General features: G+C 36.1%; 1 protein-coding gene across 2 annotated transcripts; it reads right to left on the reverse strand.

Annotated features, from left to right (window-relative positions):
• Nucleotides 1-2,524: 2,524 nt before the first annotated feature.
• Nucleotides 2,525-27,160, reverse strand: LOC135695961 (uncharacterized protein KIAA0825). Of its 2 annotated transcripts, none has more exons than XM_065215194.2 (26): nt 26,706-27,160; nt 25,138-25,258; nt 24,114-24,563; nt 22,250-22,625; nt 21,709-21,822; nt 19,513-19,659; nt 18,646-18,692; nt 17,419-17,562; nt 16,909-17,027; nt 16,372-16,522; nt 15,895-16,085; nt 15,541-15,685; nt 14,836-14,981; nt 14,360-14,450; nt 13,229-13,280; nt 12,606-12,807; nt 11,926-11,986; nt 11,180-11,232; nt 10,039-10,175; nt 9,484-9,591; nt 8,835-8,887; nt 7,835-7,979; nt 7,524-7,632; nt 6,606-6,706; nt 5,554-5,600; nt 2,525-3,800 (listed from the first exon to the last, which is right to left on the reverse strand). In XM_065215194.2, the coding sequence occupies exons 1-26, from the start codon at nt 26,852-26,854 to the stop codon at nt 3,393-3,395; spliced, it is 3,867 nt and encodes a 1,288-aa protein (XP_065071266.2). In that variant the 5' UTR covers nt 26,855-27,160; the 3' UTR covers nt 2,525-3,392. The 2 variants fall into 2 exon arrangements, with proteins under 2 accessions (XP_065071266.2, XP_065071265.2); XM_065215193.2 differs by having other exon boundaries at nt 12,606-12,810; nt 26,706-27,159.
• Nucleotides 27,161-27,248: the final 88 nt, after the last annotated feature.

Below are 27,248 nucleotides of genomic sequence, written 5' to 3' on the forward strand. Positions count from 1 at the left end.
GTGAGGCGAGTTTTGCTGTCAATAATAATATCATTGGTATTGCCAAAGCAAGCAGAAAATCCGCATTCACATCGCCTCGCCATAATACTTGAACTGGCCTCCTTGCTAGTATCTCATAGCAGAACGAGAATGCACAGGGCAATTCTTGCAGTCCTGCTCTCAGAAATAGCAGGACCAAAGGTTTTCAAAACAATGCTCTTTGACCTACGTAGCTGAACCCTCGACCAATCAAATCACAACTGCTTACGAAATGTTATGATGGTCATTTCGACGAGGTCCTGCTCCCGAGATTGAGCAGGACTGCTCTTTGTTCTAGACTATTGTGAAGCAGGACTAAATTCACAAAAGCCCATTGTGAAGCAGGACCAAACATAGGGTATCATAGTTATGAGCAGGACCGAAATACAGGGCTGCCGTAGAACAGAACAGCACCTTGAGATTAGCACGGGATGCCTGTATCAGCTGGCGGAACTGGGGACTGTTTATCAAAAAGAATTTGAAACTTCCTTTTTGCAAAGAAGAAATTGTTTATTGTTTACAGTAAATCTTATCTTTGGAAATTCTTGGTCCTGCTCAGCAGGACCAGCAGGACCTTTGGCTTCGCCACTGCTTGAACTCTTACATATGATCAGAATCGTCATTTTATCATTTTAGCTGAAAAAAGAAAGTGTATTTTTGGAGAAAAGAATATTTCTCAAACGCACTCAAAATTGCGAAAAAAGTAAGCCTATAGCCTTGCAAAATTGGTCGTTTTTCCAGGTGAAATTTTTTGGCTAATTCCATCCTTAAACTCTTACATATGATCAGAATCGTCATTTTATCATTTTAGCTGAAAAAAGAAAGTGTATTTTTGGAGAAAAGAATATTTCTCAAACGCACTCAAAATTGCGAAAAACGTAAGCCTATAGCCTTGGAAAATTGGTCGTTTTTCCAGGTGAAATTTTTTGGCTAATTCCATCCTTAAACTCTTAAATATGATCATAATGGTCGTTTTATCATTTTAGCTGAAAAAAGAAAGTGTATTTTTGGAGAAAAGAATATTTCTCAAACGCACTCAAAATTGCGAAAAAAGTAAGCCTATAGCCTTGCAAAATTGGTCGTTTTTCCAGGTGAAATTTTTTGGCTAACTCCATCCTTAAACTCTTACATATTATCAGAATCGTCATTTTATCATTTTAGCTGAAAAAAGAAAGTGTATTTTTGGAGAAAAGAATATTTCTCAAACGCACTCAAAATTGCGAAAAACGTAAGCCTATAGCCTTTGAAAATTGGTCGTTTTTTTAGGTGATATTTTTTTGGCTAATTCAATTCTTAAACTCTTAAATATGATCATAATGGTCATTTTATCATTTTAGCTGAAGAAAAGAAAGTGTATTTTTGGAGAAAAGAATATTTCTCAAACGCACTCAAAATTGCGAAAAACGTAAGCCTATAGCCTTAGAAAATTGGTCGTTTTTTCAGGTGAAATTTTTTTGGCTAATTCAATTCTTAAACTCTTAAATATGATCATAATGGTCATTTTATCATTTTAGCTGAAGAAAAGAAAGTATATTTTTGGAGAAAAGAATATTTCTCAATCGCACTCAAAATTGCGAAAAACGTCAGCCTATAGCCTTTGAAAATTGGTCGTTTTTTCAGGTGAAATTTTTTGGCTAATTCCATCCTTGAACTCTTATATATGATCAGAATTGTCATTTTATCATTTTAGCTAAAGCAAAGAAATTGTATTTTTGGAGAAAAGAATATTTCTCAAACGCACTCAAAATTGCGAAAAACGTAAGCCTATAGCCTTTGAAAATTGGTCGTTTTTCCAGGTGAAATTTTTTTGGTTATTTCCATCCTTAAACTCTTATATATGATCATAATGGTCATTTTATCATTTTAGCTGAAGAAAAGAAAATGTATTTTTGGAGAAAAGAATATTTCTCAAACGCACTCAAAATTGCGAAAAACGTAAGCCTATAGCCTTTGAAAATTGGTCGTTTTTCCAGGTGAAATTTTTTTGGTTATTTCCATCCCTAAACTCTTATATATGATCATAATGGTCATTTTATCATTTTAGCTGAAGAAAAGAAAATGTATTTTTGGAGAAAAGAATATTTCTCAAACGCACTCCAAATTGCGAAAAACGTAAGCCTATAGCCTTGGAAAATTGGTCGTTTTTTCAGGTGAGATTTTTTTGGATAATTCCATCCTTAAACTCTTAAATATGATCATAATCGTCATTTTATCATTTTAGCTGAAGAAAAGAAAGTGTATTTTTGGAGAAAAGAATATTTCTCAAACGCACTCAAAATTGCAAATAACGTAAGCCTGTAGCTTTGGAAAATTGGATCAATGCCCAGGTAAAAAGTATGATGGATCAATCCTTTGTCTAATCTAATAGGTCTATCGTACTAAGGTTAGTCCTAGGAATCTCCATTTGAAAATACAGTATGTGGAATAGAGAAGCTCTCTCTATCTTTCGCAGTAGAAAGAGAGAGGTATTTGATTGAAAGGTTTCAAACAATCAAACCAAAGAAAGTCATCCATGCAATCTGCTTATACATTAATAACCTTTCCATAGATTTATTTACATTAAATATAACTGTTAAGGTATAAATAGACAAAGAAAACATTATCTGTACATCTGAAAAGCATCAGGTCCAAACCCAGGAGCTTTACGTCTTCATCTAGAAAACGTCACGTCTACACCCAAAAAATGTTATGTAAAACTACACGCAAAACACGTCACATCTATACCAAAAAGGTATATATCCAGCAGCCGGTATGTCTTTATCAAGAAAATACATTCAGCAAACGTCACGTGTATAACCATAGACGTTACTTTACACCAAGAGAACTTCACGTATACATCCAGAAAACGTCACATCTTCAACCAGAAAACGTCATGTGCATAACTAGAAACGTTATGTCTACACCATGAAAATTTTGTGAAAACACCCAGAAAACTTCACATTTAAATTCAGCAACGTCAGATCTATGCTCAGAAACTTAATGTCTAAGCACAGAGAAAACATCTATCAAGAATCGTCATGTCTACATCCGGAAATGTCATGTCTACCTCAAGAAAACATCGCATCTACATTGAAAAAAGGTAGGTTGCATCAATTAAGATTACATCATGTCTACATTAAGTAAACGTCGAGTCTACATCCAGAAAACTCCCTGTAGAAACCCAGAAAGTGTCATGTTTGCAACTGAAACCTGAAGATGTCTTTTTTCAAAACAGTTCACATCCTAGACTTTTCATGCACTAAGACACGTCACCACAAGACCCAGAAACTCCATGAAGACATTTATGCATGTCGGCCTACATGTATGCCTACAGTGGATGTATGCATGTCGGCCTACAAAAATCAAGATACCTCATTTTTATTGTTATAAATTCATTAAATTGGGTCTGTATTTGATGACCTGGTCGACGAGCTACTAGAACTAAGAGGCCTATCACTATAAACACTTGACGTATGGTCTTCAAAGTAGCGTAACAGTTTTTCGTGGGCGATCTTTTCTTCGTCTGTAAGATATTTATAAGAGTCTGGAAGAAATTCCTGTCTTTCGAGAATAACTCTTTTTTGTACAGAGATAGGGGATATATCAATATACGGAACCCACTTGGAGAAGTCCATTTCAGATTCCATTGTTTTGGCCTGGTCGTGAATGTAATCTCCAAATGCGTCGTATTGCATCAACGGATTTTCCTCGGACTGCCCGAAATCCATGCCCTGGCTTGGACATCTCATCTTTCCTTCAAATGAAGAGGATCTTGCAACAAGTAGTTTTTGTTCTACTTTTTCCTAAAAACAAAAAACAAAGAATATGCTTCTACTTTTTCCTGAAAACCAAAAACTGTATAATGAAATGAAATGTGCCATGTCCTAAAAAAAGATGCGGATACAAGAGTCACCCACCGAGATAAGGCTGATACAGAGGCAAAGTTTCGTTTGCCTTAGTGCTTAATGAAAATGGAAGTTCACCTTCAGCTCCCCAAACATAAGCTAGAAAATCGTTTCTCGTCAGGAAACATGCAGTAGTTTCTTATAAGACCACAGTTTACTATTTCTTTAAATGGTAGAACCAGGTTCATGTTGCAATGGTGGTAGTCATGTTGCAACGCACCAAAAATCTCCATAACATATCCAAAATCCTTTGAAAAACAAAAATTCTCAACCTACCGAGCTGACAACAGAAAAGATAACATAGAATAAATAAATGCGGAGTTATTGGGACTTTTTATGGCAAATAATGTGCTACATTTGAATGAGCTGCGTCTTCTTGACTTATGACGTATGCCCAGAATCTGGCTCGACAAACCGCTAGCTGTCTAACAACGTTTCATGGAATTTGATGAAATAGTGTATTGTTTCTTGAAAAGATTGTTTTGATTTTCGGCTGTAGAGTTTTACAGGAATGAGAATCATCTGAGAATTAAGAGTATTTTCCAGATCTTTTCGGCTTCTTCTGTATAGAGAGAGCGAGAAGGGTAATTCGGACACGCACCAAACAAACCATTATGACTAAATGAGACCCCACAAAAACATTTGAGTACCACAAAACTAGGCGCCCTTCCAAGTTTCATCCAATTCAAAATGGTTCCAGGAAAGTTATTTTTAAGCAACTGTCTTTATGGAACATTTATATTCGAGGATGCTCTCGCACTGCGACGAAGGCTTTAACATTTAAGAAAAAAGTGGACTAAGAATTTTTCCTTGAACTCTTCGCGAAGCCCCTATTTACATGTTGAGCATGAAAGATTTAGGACTCCTACCAAGTATCATTTCATTCAGAAGGAAGATCCCCTTTTACAAAACATCTTTAGGTACATGGAAATTCGAGAGTGCCTTCATACTATCAGGACTGAGCAAAATTTGTCCAAAGCAGCGAAAATTCAACGAAAATCGCAAATGAATAATAGGCGCACTAATTTTAGGAATCCTACCTAGTTGTTTTGGAAAGTTTGATTTTCATTGTTTGTTGACTTTATTAAAATTGAGAAAAATGAACGAAAGCTAGTTATTGTTTAAACTAGTTGGTTTCTTCAGAATTAATATTGCAGCCCTCTCCAAAGTCACTTGTGCTCTTTCATCTCCAATGACCAGCAACGAGACTTTTAAGGCCGCGCCAAAAAATTTGCACAGCACAACACGTGTTTTTGAAAATGTTACGTAAATCGACGGAGAACCAAAAAGACTGTTTAGTACAAAATAAATGTTTTTCTATAAAAACAACTTTATTAGAAATTTTCAATGTCAATACCAAAGCTAATTCCCTTCTGAACACTTCGCATTGTAAAAACCCACTCATTTGTTCATCAGTTGAAATTTCTCGACAAAAATTCCACAACGAATCATTGTTTACCTTTTCACAAGCTGAAATAGGATAAAGACGCCAACTGGGCATAGGTCATTGGCCAAAAACCGCCCGTGCAGCAACATCAATAAAACGCATGTAAATTTCCGCGCGTTTCAATAGCTACAGCGAATGACGCTTGCATAGATAAGAATAAAGTAAGTTGACCTTTTGGCAGCAAGGGTATTTTATTTCACAAACCTTATTGGCTTTCAGTATCTCATAAACAAACTTCAAAGATTCACGACCTAAAATAGAAAGGAAAAGAAAATGCAAGATTATTGGTACTTGATAAATTTTGAAGGTTTAAAGGCTTTCCAGTAATTCGGTAAGGTATGTTTCAAATCAAGAACAGTAGAAATTGTTGACAGTGACATGACCCCATTTGCAGTTTTTAGCAAGGTATTTCTGGCTTTTGCAGCAAGGAAATATTTCGTTATGGCTTTGGTTATTACACTTGGGTTAAACGGCACACTACTTTTCCAGGAAATCTGGCAAATCTAGTCGTACTTTAAAAAATTGATCTTCTTTGGATAAGAAGTCCTTTAGCATACCAACTTTTCTATGCTATCTTGATAACTGAATCCAAAAATAGGCCAAAATAAAAGATAAAAGTCGAGCATTAAAGAATGACACTATTTAAGTAAAAAACTAGATTGACAAGGGTTCTCATGACTAGAAAGAAGGGCTCTAGATTAGCAAGAAAGCAGTCTATTTTCTCGAAATTCAACTTAACTTTTTGAAAAAGTTAGTGCTATTGAAATCTTTCAGAAGGCTATTTTAAAGGTAGCACGGTAAGGCCAAAACATAGCATATCTAAGTAATTCTCGCCCGACACCACACAAAGTATAAACTCCGGGTAATGACCAAAGAAAAGCAGGACATTTATATCAAAATGGGGATAGAAAGCAACGTAATAATAACAATATCAAAATGATTGGGCAAGCATGGTCTTTTCTCATTTAGAGGTCTTGGAATCGGCCTACATAAAAACATCCTGATCTGTTGCACTCTTCACCTAGGCAAGAGGTTAGCGTTCACTTCCAAAAAACAAGGAACCTAACTTTTAGTCACTATCCGACGTTTTTACTCTCAGAAGTGTTGGGCGAAACGTACTTTAGTATTCTGGATTTCCATCAAAATGTAAAATTTTAAAACCATCAAAAAACTAGCCAAAAACTTCCCAGAACGAACCAATTCCAGCCAAACCATCGAAAACCAACAAAAACCAGCAAAAGCCAGTGATTACAAACCTTCCTTGGCAGACATTAAGGCTGAAGTTAATGTGATATACTGGCTCTCGGCTACAACGTCTGACATCTGATCAATTGTACCAGTACACGAGTTAGCCACACTATCAAAAGAAACAATTATGCATTCTAGAGGAAATTTGCATCATGAAAGTCAATAAGTTTCAATCTAGGTTACAAGACGAAGAAAGTTGAGAAAGTGAACTCGTTGGCATGGAGGCTTCAGGCAGATACATTTTATATTCAAACACAAGGAATAAGATGCTAGACAACATTCTACTATTTCGTATATTTTGTCTTTTGTTTTATAGATTTATTGGCAGTTCTTTAACCGAAACTTACATTAAGTACAAAAATTTTCGGCGTGACAGACTTGTGGACAAAATTCTTGTCTAAAAATTAATTTGTACGAAATTTTTACGGTTATCCAAAAATTTGTCACGCCGTAAAATTTGCATGAACCTTTATGCGCAATGTTTATTGACTGAAGCAAAGTCGATCTTCCAAGCTAATGTATTCCAAGCTTCCGAGCATCAGTTCAAAGTTCGTCCAAAATTTAAAAAATATTTCCGAAATTTCAAAAATATGTCCAAAATTTCAAAATACGTCCGAAATTTCAAAAAATATTTCCGAAATTATTTTCGCCTAAGTTTATTACCGGAAATTTTATCTGATGAAAATGTTTGTTTTTAATGAAGCTAAACCCTCCTTTCTTCGCATTAAACCAAACTTGGTTTCCAACTGAGGCATATTAAACCTTATATTAGTACTTGATTCGCTTTCAGTACTCAGGTATCGACAACTGCAGTCTAGGTTTTTTTATAATAACATGTAATCATATTCATTATGTTGCTCTCATATTCTGTAAGCAATTGGAAAGTTGCAGCTTAAATTCTTGATCCAAAAGACAATTTGGTCTACCTTGCTTTGAAGTAGTTCGTAAGCATCTTCAGTTTTTCTTGCAGCCAAGCTTTATTACCTTTTATATACGATAAAATTTCGCTTGGAATTGATGGGTTTTGTGAAACATCTGAAAAGAAGATCGTTTTTTACTGATTTTAAATTAAAAAAGGTTTTAAACAGTGCTAAATACGGATGAAAACACATAATGATAGAAATGAAGTTTCATGATTAGGCATATAAAAATAATGCAATCGGTGAAGATTCACGGGTTTACAGCTAAGTAGCCTGGAAATCTGAACAATTTAAGATAAACTTCAATTAAAACGCACCTGTTGTCAAATTGAATAGAAGATGCCAGACCAGCTCGGCAAAATATTCAACCTGACTCATGGTCGAGGAAGAGATTTGAAAATCGAAGAGCTGTGAAATGTTTTCCTTAATCGTCAGCCATTTGTAGGAAATGAAAGCAAGGATCTGGAGATGCAAGAAAAAGATTAGCGCTAAATTGACATAAGCAAAGATGCTTATGGGTAAATATGAGTGTGCTAAAAGCTCTGAGAGTCTAGAGCACATGAGAAGGATGACTTTCTCGTAGACCTATAAGGCTGGCTTGTGTATAAGACAGTTGGTTGACGTTTTGATAATTTTAGACTCTTTCAAAGTGACTGTGTCTTTCAAAGTCACTGAGAATAACAAAAAGTAGAGCCAACTGCCACGGCATTTTAAGTATTTTGCTCTTCCACGTGGAACAGTAACACAATAGAAAGTAACATTCATCCTCAGAATTAAAGCGAAGTCGAAGGGAAAGTAATGTCAAGCAATTTTCAAGACTATTATTCTTTCGAAAACCCTGGAAGGGCCAAACTCATTTTATGATGGGATATTTACTACGAAACCTGACATATTTCAGGTCGCACTTAAAAACTTTAACTGAAAAGCTCCTTCAGTTAGCACCTCCTTCGGTTTGCACCACGTATATTCTTTTAATAACAACTTACAGGATCACACAGACTTGGCATTCTCCTCTTTTCTCGATACAATGCAAGCATTACGGTGCACTACATTTGGTCTGGTCAAATTAATATTCCCCTCACTAGTTCCCAGACATACTTCCATTGAGGCGTTTTAAAGGCACAAAAAGACCGGGTAGAAATAAATAAAACAGCTATTCTGCGGACAAATTGAAATATCCTGAAAAACATACAGCACCGCAACCAAGCATAGACCGTTTCAGATGACCAGCTTCTGAAATGGACCCAGTATGATACACGGTTATGTACCAAAGATTAAGTTCATTTGTAATAGTGAATAATGCTACTTTACGCATACCTTAAGTCCGGGTGATTTTGTTGCAGCACTGAAGTGTCTCTGATACAGATATTCTTAAAGGAAGAACTATTAAATCAGAAAAATATATGAAAAAAGTCGCTTACGAGACCAACAATATTAAAGTAAGACTATCTATTGCTAATGCCTTGCCGGCCATGGTAATAAGACTGATAAACCAGTCAATAGATGCAATTGGCCCAACGGCAGTATAGATTTCCAATTGAGGTATCTAATATGCTTTAATTTGATAAAGCAAATATTTATATCACTGGATCTAGCGGATTGTCTATGTGATTTTATTAAAAACTTCTTATTTTGCAAAAAAAGGAATAGGTACTTATAAAAAGATATTTTTAAAGCAGCAAAGTAGTGATTATATGACAAGTTACCCAGAATACAATGTCTTAAGATATTAAATATTACAAAAATTAGCCTTTTTTAGAATAACCGAAAACTCGATTATGAAAATTCTATCAGACAAAAATGCATTAGATAGATTTTTGAAGAGCTCTTATGATAAAGTACAAACAACAAAGCTACTCAACGCGATCTAGTTATGACATTAAATCATATTCAAAAAAGTTCTTAAGGAAATAGAGAAAGAATGAAAGACAAAGAAAGAAACTTAAGTTTCCTGTGAATCACTTACCATTCAGTCTATTGAAAAATACAGCAATAATACGCGGTATAGTGTTAAGATTTTCTGTAAAAACGTTCAAAGTTGTGACCAGACACTGGTATAGCAATGCACCCTCGGCTACAAAAAAACAATTTCAGGTTCTAAATTGAGTTTACAATTAGCTTTTGAAATCAGCAGGATATTGAGTAAAGGAAAAGCATGAATCTAAAATTTTTTAAATCGGCAACGTTTTGTCTTCCGGTCTTGCAGAAATATGATCTAAATTGATGGAAAGTGGTCGATAAAATTTCTTGATGAAAAATATCACCATTGCAAATCCAGGAGGAAACTTTGCTACGCTGTACACCAAATTATGTTAGAATAATGGAATAAGGTATAAAGATGCATTGAAATAAGAAAAATCATTTCACCTCCAATAAATACTTTACAGTTTTGTCTTAAATTCAAGTTTTGATTGGAATATCAGAAATTCAAGATGTTATAACTAACAAAAATCCTACTTGCAGACAGCAAGTTCACAGATAAAAACAAACTGAAATGAAAAAAGAACTAAAGCCAGCTTACAGGATAAGGTGCAGGAGTTGTCTTCAGCAACTGTAGGGCACCCACAGGGAAGCATCTCTAAGTTCGTGAAAGCAAATTTTGGTTGACATCTTTCGCGATCAACTTCACAAATCATCTCTAATGCTGGCAAAAAAGACCTTGGAACCGAAACAAACATTAAATGGCATCGAATCTTGCAAATTCCGCGCAAAATGAAATCTAGAAGCATGCTGTTTACCTCTCAATAGAAAGCCCTTGAAGCCAATAAACCTTGAACTGTATATAGCATACAACAACAATTAGTTTTACTTATTAATGACTTTACACATACGATCTAAAAAATCTAATAACTTAATACATAATAACAAGTAATACTTAAATACGTATTTGCTGTTCAAGGAGGAGGGGGGGGGGGGTAACTGCGTACGCTTTAAACTTATGCTCTCCTCGTACCCCTCTCCCCTGGTATAGCTGTATGCCCAATGACTGATTACCTCATCCCCAATTTGTACATTCCCCATTACCTCATCCCCATTTGTACATTCCGCATTACCTCATCCCTCATTTGTACGACCTATACGATTCGCCTGTTCTTGACAAATGTTGACGATGCCCATTGAATTCTTTGCCCCTTTCTTCATTTTTGAACTAGCTATGTTAAAAACAATCGGAGAGTGCGAGTTGGTTTTCCTTTGAACCTTCTTTTTCCCCTTGGGGGGTCGTAAACTACGCAAAGATGGCTCGGTGGTTAGGCTCGCTGACTACAGACCCAAGAGTCCGTGGTTCGAGTCCCTGGCATGACCAAACTTTTTCTCAGAGTGAAGAGGGTAACCTGCTCTCTGTAATTCCAGGCGTAGGAATCACGAGGCGGGGTCACATCGAGAGGAAGAGACAGGACACATAAAGCATAGCTTTTCGGTGTAGCATAGCCTAAAACTACCGTCGAAAACTAGGTAGTAAACAATATTGTAGGGGCACACTGATGTGCAACTTTAATCTGAGCTATTCAAGACGTTTTCTGAATTTCAAATACCTATTGGCTGCACACATGTCAATGGAATGACTGAGGTTCTATCTAGGATCTCTATAAATAGAGCAGCTTCATACAGTTAAAAAACTTTTGCCATCGGAATAAGTAAGATAAACATTGTTTCTGGCTCACCTTGAAAGGAAGGGAATCAATGTCTTCTCAACATTTTTCAACCAAACTGGCGACTGAAAAAGAAAAACAAAAGGCTTGTATAGGATTCCTTTCGTTTAGAAAACAGGCTTCAAGTAAAGCCTAAGATCTCTTATCATCAATTCAGATACTGATCATGCAAAAAAGAACAGAAATGGAAGGTATAAATATGTATCATTGCTAAAAGAGGAAGTAAGAAACAAATAGCGATTCCAACCGGTGGGTGCTAGATACCTCAATACTGAAAATGCATAGAAAATGAAAAAAACGCAAAAATATTACTATCATGTCTTTGCGAATATATCTCAAAGGAAAAGAAGGCTAAGACCCCGTTTACACAAGAGCGGATCCGAACCGGATCGGATCCAAAAGAGTACGGATAGTCCTTGCGTTTACAGGGGAACTGGTGGATCCGTATACTTTTGAATCCGCTCTGGTCCAAGTCTCGTGTAAACGGGGTCTAAATATCGTTTCAAAGGACATGATTACAAGATTTTAAGAAAAGTTTTCCCAATCCTACCAACAATACGATACACAAAGGGATAGGAGATAGCAAAGGGGATAATATTCAAGCTATCTCTTGTCAGGGAAAATATTTCAATGTCCAATAAAATGATCAGGTTTTCTTTATAGGGTTATTCTTAAAAATGTCACCGAAATCGACACCTAGTGTTCATGAAAAGGTATGTCTAAGAACGTCTAGTAATTGCCGATAATTTGCAGCCTACCTGATGTGTAGCCTTGGCTCGCATCACTATGTGGTTGTCGAAAAGTCCCCAGGTATTTTCACTACATAAAATGAAATAGAAACAAAATGAATTTCAATTCTGGAAAAGCTGACAAATATCAATGGAATGCAATATAATGCCTTGCAATACAACATATTATAATATATGACATAATGAAGGGTAACAATGAAATTTGCTGCGATACGACACGGCCAAATATGGTACGAAACAATATGAATGATTCGTCACGATGATAGAAAATACACTGTGAAGCAATACAATAGTAATGGATACAATACGAGTATATGAAATATGGAACAATACAAAATGGTGTGATATGATACCAGAAAATACAACTATATAATGCTACAAAGTATGAAGAAATACGATATAAAACAACATGAAATGAAGCGTTATGACACGAAAACATAAAATATGAAACGAAATAATACGAGATGATGGGACACAATACGAGAAAACAAAACGCAATACGACTCAACATGGCACTTATATTACATCGAAAAAACCTTGTTTGAAACAAAAAAATATCAGCTAAATATTAGTTTTATCAATAAGTTTGAGCTGCCTGCAAAAATATGGTTCCCGTCCTGTGACTTTATCCAATAGAGAAAAAACAATAGAGAAAAAGGGATAGAATTTATTGCAAAGAAAATTCTCACCGATTTGCTAAAGCCATCAGAAAATGCGCCAAAGCATTTGACTTCGCAGAGGATTTAAAAAGCAAATAGTAAACATGGCTGAAAAACAGCTCCAAATCTAAATTCTCTGTTTCCTTTTCGACGCATTCCACAAAGTTGGCATTCAGGTAGCTTTCGTTTCCAGCACTGGTTGAAGAAGGGCCTTGGCTTTGAAGAAAATCGTCTGCTAGAAAAAAAGAATTCTTATAAAAAATGACGTCAGTAACATTCCAGGCTAGCTGACATTGATTGGTTAAAATACAGCCAATCGGGTGCGCCTTATCTCCGAATGGCTCAAACCAGCCCTTTTCCTACTGTGACAAATGTAAAATGACAATGGTTTATAAGCACATGTAAAAGCTCTTGCTTAATGACTATGGCAAATATGCCAATATTAAGGTTGCTGCTAAAAATCCGTAAACGTTTCAAATAGAATCTTTATTCTAAAAGTTACACATCAGCAATAAGAAACCTTTAAAAATTATCTTAACGAAATAATTAGGAAATAGGCTTGACAACCCAAAAAATGTCATCAAAAGACATTAAAGCGTCTAGATCTGCGAAAAAAATGTTTTCGTGAAATATGGAAGTAAGAAATTGCAAACCTGATGAGCTTGCTATTAAGGTTGGCAGAAGTGCGTCTTTCATAAGAACCAACTAAAACGGTGTAAGATGTATTCAAAGATGGCACAAAATAACAACGCCAATCAGTAAATGAATCATTCAAAGAATCACTGATCGTAAAGCAAGAATACTGGCTGTATAGCAATTAATAATCAGTTCTTTCAAAAAGGGAAGCATTGAACTACTATTTTCTATATCTTTGGGATAAAGGAATCGTAAATTCTTGAATCAGCCCTCTGTGTGCTTATTATTCTTTTAATATTATTGGGTGCGGCTTTATTCGTAGGATGGGGGGCTAATACGAGGGGGGCTTATAGTAGACATTTAGAAGACATTAATAAAAGACCTCGCATATTTTAGTAGGAGTTTCTTTATGACCATTTAATTGATAATTACCAAAAGTATGAACTTGTGGTAATTCAATAAAACGCCAAAGGCAACCTCACATGGCAAAAATCAACAAATCGAGAGGGGCCAATTCGAGAACTTACGGTAGCGGTGAGAGCTTATTCGAGGGGGACTTAACGACAAATCGTAGTTCTAGGGTAGGGGCTTATTCAAGGGGAACTTTCTCGAGGAGGGGGGCCAATTCGAGGATTTACGGTAAATCATCGTTGTTCAGTTGAACTGAAGAGAGTAAAGTGTATAGAAAGAAAAGAGGAATGGAATCGTGTCAAACAGGTTTTCTCTGCAGGGTTTATTAACCTTCCAAGCGATTGCAGTAGCGTTATGTGATATTAGCCTAAGTGCAGACTTTGCAAATAGAGGAAATTGTATTTCAAATGTGATATCAGCAGCCATTGTTTACATTTGGCCACTGATGGAACTTGTTTGGAAAATACGCTTGAGTTTAGCTCATGTAAGTGCCAGATCCACCAACTGTATTGCGGCATAAAAATCATGCCCGGCATAAAGGGACATACCCTTTCGTTTTATCATGACTCCCCGCATGCTTTAAGCCAGCGATCGTATATGATGAAAATGCAAAATAGCTAAACACAGCCAACCAGGAATAAACAGTTATGCTCAAAATATATTGAATAGATATGATGATTAGAATGACTAGCATCGAGTACAATTACATCATGATTACAATGAATAGAATGAGGTACCTGGCAAACCAAGGGCCAAGCTGGATTAGCTTGGCTCACTAGTGTCTTGTAAACAACGAAAACGGCTTTCTTTGCATCCATTTCGCCTAGGCTATAGAGAAAACATCGATTGTGTATTGAAAAGAACCAACGGAAATAACTTAAATTTGACAAAATGGTTTGCCAAGCTGACGACACAAGAATGCATTCAAAGCACAGGCAGAGAGAGAAGTGGCAAGGTGCGAATTTCTGAATTCTGAAGCGAAAGGGGGAAAAAGAAAATGGTTGCAAGGGAGTGCTGGAGCATAATTCAATGTTCTGATACTGATCCAAAGGACTGATACAAAGACACTTTTTAAATTCGCGGTTGTAAACGACTGAAGCAAGCAACGACAGGAAACTTTTCATATCTCCCAGAAAGCTGGTTTCAAACTTCATGTAGTAATGAACAGTTCATGTCAAGAATGATGCATGCAGCTTATAGAATAAATGCAAACCTGTTCACGCATGTCGGAAAGAGACACGGCTCTGACCACTGAAATAAGATTCTTTCTGGCACAAAATTTTCACGATCGATCTTTTCTGCTTCGTCCTTATTGGTAAGGTAATCTGCAACACTTTTCAGGGGAGCTGACACCATCAACTAAAAAGAACAGTGAGGTGTTTCAGCAAGTTTGAGAATATTACATGGAAACCAACAAGATGCAATTGCATCATAACCAACGCTGCAGATTTTGTGCGCGAATAGGGTTGAACGACCAAATTCAAATACGAAATGGCTTTAAAAAAGCAAACATTTTGAAACATACTTAAACTTTTCTTCTGACACTCTTCAGTGTCTAAGACGCCAAAAACGATATAATATTCTCTAACGTTTTATACTCTGAAGAGCGTTGTATACTAACAGCTAAAGTATGATTCAAAATAAAAAACCATTTTAATTTTTCTACACCAAAATATCACTATAAAAATAAACCCTTCAGATAAGGACCGTAAGCACCTTTAAAATCTAAAACGAGACCTAAGGAAAGTCCGGCTGCTGAAAAACTAGCTCTTACCTCTCGTACCTTAGTACTCAGCCTCGACCTTTTCTACTTACAAAACAATGAGTGTATAAGCTAAACAATGTAACTCTCGCAAGTGCTCTAACTATGCAGAGATGTGAAAATATATAATGCTTAAACATGAAATACAAAACACACCATGTTGAGGAGCATAATTGAACATAAAGAGTGGCAGTTGTGAATCTTGGAGGCCGTCAGTGGTGAACAGAGAATGTCTTTGTAGGACGATGACAAACTCCAAATGAGCCATGTGCTTACATCACAGATAGCTGACACGTCACACCTGGCATCAAAACAAAAGTATGTTTGCCATAGGTTAGAAAGTCGACATAAAAAGGTGATTAGGAAAGCACGAGTTAAAGATATCAACCATACTTCTAGCAAATGCTTACCATTGCTTAAATTTCATAATATATCATTTCCATAATATTGTCCACACTTTTTTTTAAATATTAAAGAGCGTTTAAAAAATAAATAATTCACAATAAATACCTATATTGTTTTGTTCTTGCTTCTGAAGGCCTAATCTTTGAGTACCTTCCGGTTAGAATGACAACACTATCGTTGAGAATGGCGAGCAATATTTCTTTGCTTTCTCTCTGCGGTAATTGATGCCAAACATCTAGATATATGCATTTCATGTAAAAGGACCACATTTGGATGCAATAGGAGTACCTCTCACCCTAAAAACGAAAACACATTCATAAAAATTAATTATGTAGCTGAGTCAATGGGGAAAGGATTAGGTTAAAACTTTTACGACACTTTCACACTGAAAAAATTCTGTATGCAAGAATAGGAGCACCTATCCAATGAGGGAAAGAAGGGTGCAAACCCTTGACGTTACCTAGCCGGGCCTGGAACCAGACAAAGACATTGAGCTCCTTACATGTAATTAATTTGCACCATGGCAGATCAATAGAAATGGGTTGTACGGAGAGGTTTTCTATTAAAAAACTATTAACTTACTTCAAAAAATGCTTTGTGGTCAGACCAGTTGTTACTCTGTGGTTCGTGTAATATTGAATTGGTGATAACATTCAAGTGATACATAATGACGTTCGTCTTTGCATTGTCTAGCAAATCTTTGAACAGCTGAGTTAGATCTCGAAAGGGCTTCCTAAAATGAAGATGGATTGATCTTTAGATGTTGACTGACACGCTTCAACAAAAAATTTACAAATTATAGCTATAATAACTACAAATCAGTAGAATAAAAGATCAGAATGAAATAAAACTTTGAGAATGATACAGATTAAAGGAAATGAAAGGGTGCAAAATATGGGGTGGAAAAGAAGAAAGAGAAACATTATGACTGTGGATATGAAACAAATCTAGTATACATGTGACGTATGAATCTCCAAAGTCAAGCAATATTTTCACAATTAAAACAACTATATTTACTCTCTTAATTTTGTATACAGTGTGCAGGTGAAAGGCTAGAAATGTGACAGTCCAGTGATACTACAGGCTAGGGATATGATATGAGAATCCATCTATACGTACTTGCCATCACTTGCTATGCAGCCCTCGTAGAAAACGAGATGATGATAAAGGAACGACGCTGAACAAATTATGGAATAAATAGTCTTCACACTGCAATTGGCTGGAAGGGACTCTAGAGTCTGAAACAGAAAATGGTTATCTGGTGAGGAAATATGTGGATTAAGTAACTCTTTCTCGTTACATGGCAAAAATGCTTCCCTATAATTGAAATGGAAAAATAATTGAAACAAAATGGTAAACCTGTTGATGGAAGTAATGGTACAATCAGAGCCTAGACATAAATACGACATGGAAAGACCTAGAGAGATCTAAAGTCTTCAATGCTTTATCATCATTCTTACGTTTTATAAACAGAGGAAATCAGTCGAAAAAGACTTGCCGCGGCCAGTTAACATGAAGTGTAGCATCCCATTTTGGATTAAAGGATCAGAGAAATCATACAATTTTGTGAAGTTATATCGAAGTTATACTATTCTGTGAAATGTGTAAAAATGGGAAACTCAAGCTTACGTCATTGAGGCTTTTATGACAGTCTCTCAAAAAAGTGGTTACTCCGTCAATGAAGGATTCTTTAACTGGTTCAAAGATGGCTCCACCACCAAGGCTTGCTAAAGTCACCAGCTCGTCGAATAAGGAGACAACCTTGGCGTAATTCTGAAACAAGCAGCAAGAAATAACAAAGAGAAAGCATCGAAACACAACAAGGCATTATTCAGAACACCATGTTTGCTGTCTCAGGTATTGCTTGACTTTGAAGACATATAAGACTCTAAATTCGACTGAAATCTTATTAAATCACCGAGTGCTGAACATGTTAAGTGACAAAGCTATTTTGTAACAAACTTAAAAGAAAAACAAGTGAGACAGGTGGTGCTACTATTTTTCAGAGATGCAGTGGTCCCAGTTAACATCAAAGAGGGATAGGCGATAAAAAATGGAGGTAAATAAATGAAGAACATTGAGTAGGGTGGAGTGATTAAAAGAACATGCTGCAGTTATGGGTGTTCACAGAAATCAGAAAAGGCAAATGGTCAAAAACGGGCAATCCTGAGCAGTTACAATTTCAAACGTACAATGCGCCAAGAAAAGGGGCGAAGTGAGATATTGCGATGGTTGGCAAACAAAGGAAGCATTAGTTTGAAAAGAAAAATACAACATAACAGAAAATAAAGTAAAACAGATAGTTATCAACAAGATGTAAGCATTGAGAATTTGCAATAAGACAAATTCATAGAAAAAATTTTTTCAGGTAAAAATAAGTTCGGCACTCTAACTCTATTATTAGATCAGTATTATAAAAGACTTCAATCATTGAATCACGATATCAAAGGAAATAAAAAAATATCGAGCTCAAAGTCTATTTGTAACAGCTCTAGTTGTGCCACAATGTCTATTTGTGCCACAATGTCTTTTTGTGCTACAATGTCTATTTGTGCGACAATGTATTTTTGTTCCACAATGTCTATTTGAGCCACAATGTCTTTTTGTGCCACAATGTCTATTTGTGCCACAATGTCTATTTGGGCCACAATGTCTTTTTGTGCCACAATGTCTATTTGAGCCGCAATTTCTTTTTGTGCCACAATGTCTATTTGTGCCACAATGTCTATTTGTAACAGCTCTAGTTGTGCCAAAAATAAAAACAGTGACACATTCGTGTTTTATATTTCATGAGTAAATATATGTTTTAAAATATGTACTGTGTAAATTTGAAAAACCTTTTTTTACATAAAATACCTTTGGAAGCTTTTTAGGGTATTTCCAGTTGTCGTATAACAAATCATCTGAAAATAAATGTAGGGTTAAGTTAAAAGAGGAAACAAAAGAAGATAAAATATATGAGGTGCATTGTTATTACAAAACTTTGAATTTGCACAACAAAATATTAACAAATCAAGTCAGAAAGACTCTTTGGTATCAGGAATAATCAACGTGTGTAGAAAAATCCAAGTAACCTCGCGTAAATGGAAGTCTTTTACGTCCTGGAAATGGAAATGCTTGTTTCTAACGAATTTTTATATTTTTTTCGTTGTTTTGTTGGTATCAAGTGGAATACAAATAGAAGGAAGCCTCGGTTGAATAGAAATCTTTTTTTGCACGAAATTCTTGATTTATTTTAAAACGTGAAATGTTAATCTCGCGAAGGATCCTACTTCGCTTCTTTCGCAACCCTTTCTTTCCTTAAAGTATAACATACTTGCATCATTAACCAGTTTTTACAATAACTTATAGTATTGGAATTTTAACTGAGAATCTCTTTGTGCAGAAAACACTGTATCTAGCATCTTGGAGCAAAACCTTTTCTACGCAAAGGATGTTTCGCGTGTCTTGAAGACCGGCCAGCAAAAATCTTTGTTATTGTCTTAATCTAAATGTTTTCATAAATATCTATATTAATTATTTATATCAAGTGTATTCGAAAACAACACTGAGATTCTGTCATGAAAATTTGCTAGTCTGCTAGTTCAAGTTCGAGTACTATGAAGTGATGCCGAACTACGGAGTATCTAACAACTGAGAACTGTGCACCGTGTCTAAACAAAAAAGGGGTGTGCACCGTGTCTACACGACATGGAGTACACGCGTCCTCACAGTAGCACTTACCATTGACATGTATAAGCTCAGTCATTTCATCAGTTTCCTTCAAATCGAGCAAGTAGTTTGCAGCAGGAAGATTCTTACGAATAAAGCTACTCAGAGTAGAAATAATGCATTTGAACTGTTCTCTCCATGGCCACTTCGTCTCAGCACCTTTCAAAAGGAAGAGCGATACAAAATCAACATGAAATCGAGGTTAACCGAGAAAAACCAACAAAATGACTGAAAACCAAGACTAAAAGAACACCGTAGCTTCAATCACATGTTAGGCAAAAAATAGCTTGCGTTTATTAAGTTATGACAATTATCTTCTCCATATCTTATAAATTTCTCATTTTTGGATGGCTTAGGATAAAAGCTAGAATGAATTAAATTTTTAAGAATTTTAAGAACGTTACTCCTCAATTGCCAGCTTCATTTTAAAACAAAGCTACTAAACAGATACTAAAGCATGAAAATATGTCTTGGCAGAAAGCGTTTTTTAGCAAATATATGATGCCGTTACATTTGATGAAAACATGGAAGAACTAATTGATGTATCTTGAGAGGGTCAGAATCAAATATAAAATTGTCAATGTGAAAGTCAAGATACAGAAATAGATTTAGGTTCCGAAAAAACACGTTTGAAAAATATATACCCAGTTGTGGATCGAAATAGGCCAATCAGAAAAACGCAAGCACAAGACCGGTATAGTTGACCAATCAGTGCCGCGAGCCTAAAGAAAAATTACCAATGGAGTCCAAGAGAGAAAACGAACTCCTTTTGTCTACACAATGGCGGCTTTTTCGTTTTTATGTAGATTGACTCCAAAACTGCTAGATGGAAGGACGACCGGGCTCTGCCAATTATCCGAAACATGTCGTCATTATAGAGTTTTGCACAATCTGGGTTGTCTAAAAGATGTTGACCAATGGCAGAATCACTTGTTTTAACAGTGTTTCTAGACCTACAAGATCGAGGAGGCTGTTCTCTTTGAGGGGCAGTTTTGTTTCGTATGTTGGAAGGAACATGCTGTTTTATCCTATCCCCCAATCTTTGGGTTGTGCGCCCTACGTAGCCAGAATCACACTGGCACGTAAATTCATAAATGACGGAACTTTTTTGTTTGGTAGGGACGCAATCCTTTTGAATGGATGGAAGGGCTCTCCTAGTGCTGTAAACAATCCGAGGATTGACAGCAAAGAAACAATTGGTTATGGCTTGCCTAATTTGACTCTCGAATCGCAAGGAAGTGTTACCAATCCATGGTAGTTTCAAATAAACTGGGCACTTTTGCGGACCAAACTTTTGAACAGCCGAAAAACTTGCGATCTTCTCCTTAGTATAAGATAAAATGACGTCTTCAGGATAGCCGTTGTCCAAGAAGATCGTTTTGAGTTTTTCCAGTTAAACTCAAAACTCAAACTGGAAAAACTCAAAACGATCTTCTTGGACAACGGCTATCCTGAAGACGTCATTTTATTTTATACTAAGGAGAAGATCGCAAGTTTTTCGGCTGTTCAAAAGTTTGGTCCGCAAAAGTGCCCAGTTTATTTGAAACTACCATGGATTGGTAACACTTCCTTGCGATTCGAGAGTCAAATTAGGCAAGCCATAACCAATTGTTTCTTTGCTGTCAATCCTCGGATTGTTTACAGCACTAGGAGAGCCCTTCCATCCATTCAAAAGGATTGCGTCCCTACCAAACAAAAAAGTTCCGTCATTTATGAATTTACGTGCCAGTGTGATTCTGGCTACGTAGGGCGCACAACCCAAAGATTGGGGGATAGGATAAAACAGCATGTTCCTTCCAACATACGAAACAAAACTGCCCCTCAAAGAGAACAGCCTCCTCGATCTTGTAGGTCTAGAAACACTGTTAAAACAAGTGATTCTGCCATTGGTCAACATCTTTTAGACAACCCAGATTGTGCAAAACTCTATAATGACGACATGTTTCGGATAATTGGCAGAGCCCGGTCGTCCTTCCATCTAGCAGTTTTGGAGTCAATCTACATAAAAACGAAAAAGCCGCCATTGTGTAGACAAAAGGAGTTCGTTTTCTCTCTTGGACTCCATTGGTAATTTTTCTTTAGGCTCGCGGCACTGATTGGTCAACTATACCGGTCTTGTGCTTGCGTTTTTCAGAAATAGATTTGTTTGCCGTGGATTCATATTTTTATGAAAGTGAAATACTTTCCAGTAACTGTGTCGATGATTACCTGTTTTAGTTCTGTCTTTGTCCTCGTCCCAGATGACATTGTCAAGGCCTTCGGTTCTGCCTGATCCCGAGCATATTGATGTCGACGGCTTCAAAACACTTCTGATGCACTCACCTTCAAAAGAGTTATCGTGATGTCAGCCATAATATACCTTAGAATATACAAAATGATTATTATTGCACGCACTGAAGGTGAAATAGGGACAAAATTGTATTTGTCCATGACTATGTCGGTAAATTTTACCTTTCATAATCCACCTTGCTAGCTATCCCTCCCCTACCCTTCCCTGTGTGCAGTTAAAAAGATAAATGTACGCTAGTGTCCCCAAGACCCTGAAAAGACGGATAACAAATCTGGATAAACGGAAATTCATATCAAAGTATGGATCGAAGGTTATTGAAATAATTGGAACCCTTCGATATGCTACAGCCACTAAATTAGGCAGCGGAGAGTAACTGGCATCATAACATTCTTCCGTTCCTTCTTTTGCAACATGGCGGTCGATAGGGTAGGGTTGGCATTATAAGAAATGTATACCTACCACTGAATCTTCGTTCTGGCTTGATGGCAAAATACTCTATGATTTCAGCTACTTCATTTTCCCAGTTCCATGCAATAGCAAAAGCTTTAGCTATAAATCTGACGTCATCGAGGCTTGAGACAGGGGTTGGTCCCTCTTTAGATTTGAAAGCCAATGTAAGGTGTGTGTCACGCACGCTCTCTGAACTACTCCCTCCAAAATGCCTTACGACCTTGCCAATTGCAGTCAGCAAATGCGGTAGGTAGACACTTTCAATAAACAATCTTATGCTGAAAGAAGGCATATATTCATTGATTTTCCATAGAACTGGGATATCCATGTTCAGCATGTCCAGCTGGTTAACAACAAATGTCTCAAGGTTTTCCACCATCTTTACCTGATGAGGAATGCAGAGCAATGGAAGTTTCAAGACATACTAGCAAAAAATAAAAGCTAACATATGATCAAACTCGCCAGGCTGGCATAAACAAAGACGAATAAATGGTATACATATCCTGCAGATAGACAAATTTATACTTTAAATACCTGCCATCAACAATGCTTAATCTAACCATTAGAAGTACCAGGAAAAAAGTAAAGCATTTCTCTTATTCTCAAATATCCACCATCAGCCGCGCTATGTACCATGAAACTACAGTCTTTTGCCTTTATAGCTAGGCATAGTGTTACGTCAGACACATTATAATTCGATGCTCATTTTATTAACTTGTGAACAGTAAAATGCTTATTATAAATACGCTAAATTACAGTATTATACAAAATGCCAAAGTTAACGTTTAAATTTGTCATTCCTTTGCTGACATAGGAATAGTAGGGGGACATATGAAACACCGGTATTCGAATGCTAGAAACTACTCTAGTCTTTGTACCACAGTAATTAAGATTCTCCACCTCTAAAGAATCTAAAGATAGGGTGGGAGTGGGGTAGGACCTCTTTGAACATACTAACTAGGGGGGATTGCCCCTACAGCCCGAGTGACTTTACATTGTTTCAAACGATAGGCAATTACCCTACTCTTTAAAGAAACAAAGGCTTGGATCTGAGATTCAAAGCGCTGCAAAAGCATTGAATCTAGCAACAAGAATAGCGATTATCATAGGGTTGTTATTATTTCCCTAATGCCTTAATCAAAAGCTTAGATTGTAGCCCACTGTAGATAATCAAATAAAAAATGTCGAGCATTTTTGCACAGTGCTTCTACAGTCTGTTATTTCCATTATAGTACTCTGAAAAAAAGCCTGGCGGAGCAACCACGGATAGATAATGAATGAAATAAAAATTCGATATTATGGTCTCTGATGGATAGAGTATATGAACAACTGGCAATTAAAAATTAGAATTCGATTAAAGAGAGGAATATTCAAACTAGTACGACAGTTGTTATTCCAGTTTAAAACAGAAAATTATTACAAATGAACTAAAGGCATGCTGATGTATATTCTTCTTTATACTTCAATTTACTTGGTTAAACTTTTATCACAGCAGTAGCCAAAGTAAATTGACATAAGATAATAATAAAGGCAACATCATCGGAAGGTCATTTATCAAACCTTAACTAAAGCTTGAATTTATAATCATAATGAGGCAGCTGGTCTAAAGGGTCGAAATAAAAAAACCTACACCAACTCCAATGAGTTGTAACACATAAAAATGAAGAAATCTTGAGCAAATTATTCCTATAACATCCTATAACAGGAACGGGGACTAGAATACTTTATTGTTGTAATCTTCACTAGAATAGTTTGTAACAATTGGGGGTTAGTGAGGTAGCCTTTCCAGAAATAAATCCCTTTCTTTGATGCACAACTCCAAATTGTTGTTGATACATACTTGATATAAATGAAATATTTGAAATACATTTACCTTGTCAACATTCTCTTCATCAGCCCATGAAACAGAGTACTTCTTGGTACCAGATAAAAAGATTTCTAATTGCTGCTCTCTGGTTCTTGAATACAACTGTAATATTTCATTTATAGGGAAAACAGCCATAAATAAATCAATTATTTGAATTCTTTTCATTATCTCTTTTTGGTACATTGGCCGTTCAAAATTCAACCGAGAAAATATATTTCCTTGTTGTAATTGGCTGGAAATTCCAGTCCTTAGCTTTGACTTTATTTTGTGCCACAGTTCAAAAGTTGTCTCTTCCACTTCCCCAGAAACTGTATTCAGGGATGTAGAAGAGCCTTCAGGGTCCCTTTTGACATCAACAGTAACAGCTGGCAACAAGAAACCATTTCTGGAACAAAAAATCAACAGTTCTTTCAGGATGGCATCTTCAGAACCTGCATTGCATTCTAGTGCCTGAACCTTGAATAAAGATATAATATATAAGGATGAGAAAATCAAAATAGATGATCAATCATGAAAAGTGACCAGCCAATTTTACAATGACCAGTATCACAAAGAAGGAGCTGTTAATGTAAGTATGAACATATCCGCTTTAAAAATATGAAAATTGCACTGATGTTAGATAGATGCTCATTGCTAAAAACTTTAACTTTCAGTAGCTTTTTGCTCAAGTTCAGTGGCAGAAAAATTCTGAGGGGCTTGAGGGTCCAAATCAGCACCCTTCAATATAGAGAAAATTTGGGCTTTCAAACGGCTAATATCCTGTTGAGTCTGTGTTTATGACTGAAAATTATGGGTTTGAGACCGGTAGAAGAAAGCCTGAATTGCTACAATTGCCCACATAGCTCTGTTACTGCAGCTTGCATCTTGTGGTATGGTTTTGACATTTCTTATGATGCAAAACAATCACTGAATTAGCTAAAGTGAAGAACTTAGAAACTTTCCACATGGAAAATTAATTACCCTTGGGAAAAGCATAGTACAAAACTATCAATGTAAAAAATTGTAAAATAGTGACAAATAACAAACTTACAACATTTGTGAGAAAGCAGTTTAAAGCCAATGGGTCAATTTCACAGCGTGATTCACAACCAAAACCTTGCTTGTCATCCACTGGTGAAACAAATTTGACATTGCTGCCAACCCCAGTTACTCTGGAAAAATCAGGGTAAAGAGAATTCACTAATATGACAGACAGTTGAAAACAAATTATGCAGTATGACAATCTTTGGACCACAGAAGCAGGGGTAGGGCTGAGGGGGCTTACAAAAAATTTCCTTGCTCTTGGTTTTTAGCATGTTTGGCCCCCCAAAAAGGTTTTAGCACCCTCAATTTGTAATAGGCGCTGCTATCCTTTTGACAATTGGGAATTTTTTGGGCTGATTAGATTCATTTCCTCAACTTAAAAATCAACATCTGCTGCTTTGTATCAAATAGCTGTTCAAGATAAAAACAATCACAAGCCATTGCAAGTTATTCACTAGATTATGAAAGGTAAAAACAATCATAAACTGAAGATAACTATTGAAGATAATTTCCAGTTGCACTTGCCCGCTTATTTTCTGTCAAATTTGAAGAATGCCCTTTTAAATATTACAGATATAAATTGTACATGTATATAGTAAAATATATCTTTAGTATATTTAGTGACTATGGCTAACATATGACTATGGCTAATTCATAGACTATGTCAAAGGTGTGAGGGACATATATATAGAATGAAAGAAAACATTTTCCTTCACTTGCACTACATCGATAATAACTTTACAAAATCAGAGGAGCCTACTTATCAACCTAAATTACAATAGAACAATACAAACGATAGAATCTCAAAGAGGACCTGCCGAACTGTAAAATATATATAATGAAAATTACTGTTTAGAAGTCTGCCATGAAGTGAATTATACCATAAAGGCAGAGCTATACGCACTTTTGGTGTATAGGTGTTATTCTGAGCTTCACACTTATGCAATCATCAATCAACTAAAAGGCATTGAAAAGTGGAAACATATCATATAAAGTTATTTTCATCTGACACTTGTCAGAGAATAAACGTCAGAAAATGTCAAAAGGCAAGTAGAAATTTATATCCAGATGTGGATGAAAGTAACCTGAGAGAAAAAATACTGCATTTGACTGGTTTTTTATTTTTGACCAATCGCAGCTGCTACTTTCTCACCTAGCTGAAGAGTGTAAGAGGGAGGACAAAGTCATTCCGTCTACACAGTTTGTCTTTATGATGTTGCAGCAAACAGCATATGTTTTTTCTAAAATACCTTTATCTTTTCATTCAAAAATATGCAAAAAATGAACGATTTCTAATGAAATGCATCGTCAATTATTGAATGCTTCTTTTTCCAAAAATTTTCTAGAAAGACTTTTCACATTAATTTAAAAGCTTAAAGTGAAATCACAGTCTAATAAACTTTAAAAACTCCCATTTGAAAGATTAATGTTTACTTACTTGATTAGAGCTTGCACTTTTATTTATCAACTTGATTTGATATTATCTGTATTTGTATCATTTTTACATAGCTACTTTTTTAGTTCGCTTGGCATGGTAAAATATCAAGATATAGCAGAAACTAAAAAAACACTTACCGCTCTTTCAAGTTTTCAAGTTTCAAATCGATATCTGCAGCTATTGCTTCAAGAGACGATACATCAAGAAGTGCAGCTGATTCCAACTGTTCCAATACATTGCCGAAAAACATTTCATTTGAACTGCAATTATTGGTAAAGGGTTCCATAATTCAGTAGTAAGGTTTCCAACCCAAAGTTACATTGTAACGCCAGTACTTTGCTAGCAAAACTCACCAAGTCGTCAACAATTACAGCATTTTGTCCTTTCGTTCGTATTTCCAGAAGAAATCATTTGATAATGAACTTGAAGAAAAGTTTTCCTTGCTTCAATTGTCCAGTGAATGTTTTCATGGCAGCTGTTGAAGAATATGCAATGAGAATTTGTTGCACTCTCGAAAACGAGGTTTTATTGAATTGAGGTTAGCGTATTCCTGAAGTTACCATTGGTTACATAGTGAGCCTTTTCACCCTCCCTCGATTAAGAACCCCTTTCACACTAGCATACTCCTTAGAAAATTGATTCTAACAATGAGTGCCTCCTTTGAACAAGTGTCTCCAGCA

Source organism: Rhopilema esculentum, chromosome 14, assembly GCF_057945365.1.
Source record: "Rhopilema esculentum isolate cy_ngs chromosome 14, ASM5794536v1, whole genome shotgun sequence".
Lineage (NCBI taxonomy): Eukaryota > Metazoa > Cnidaria > Scyphozoa > Rhizostomeae > Rhizostomatidae > Rhopilema > Rhopilema esculentum.

What these genes read in the sequence shown, in the direction of transcription:
- LOC135695961 (XM_065215193.2), bottom strand. Translation starts at nt 26,854, where the DNA reads ATGGAACCCTTTACCAATAATTGCAGTTCAAATGAAATGTTTTTCGGC. An exon ending in ACCACAAAGCATTTTTTGAA is followed by an intron (nt 16,086 to 16,371) that starts GTAAGTTAATAG and finishes TTTCGTTTTTAG; the next exon opens with GGTGAGAGGTACTCCTATTG. An exon ending in TCTATTCAATTTGACAACAG is followed by an intron (nt 7,633 to 7,834) that starts GTGCGTTTTAAT and finishes TCTTCTTTTCAG; the next exon opens with ATGTTTCACAAAACCCATCA.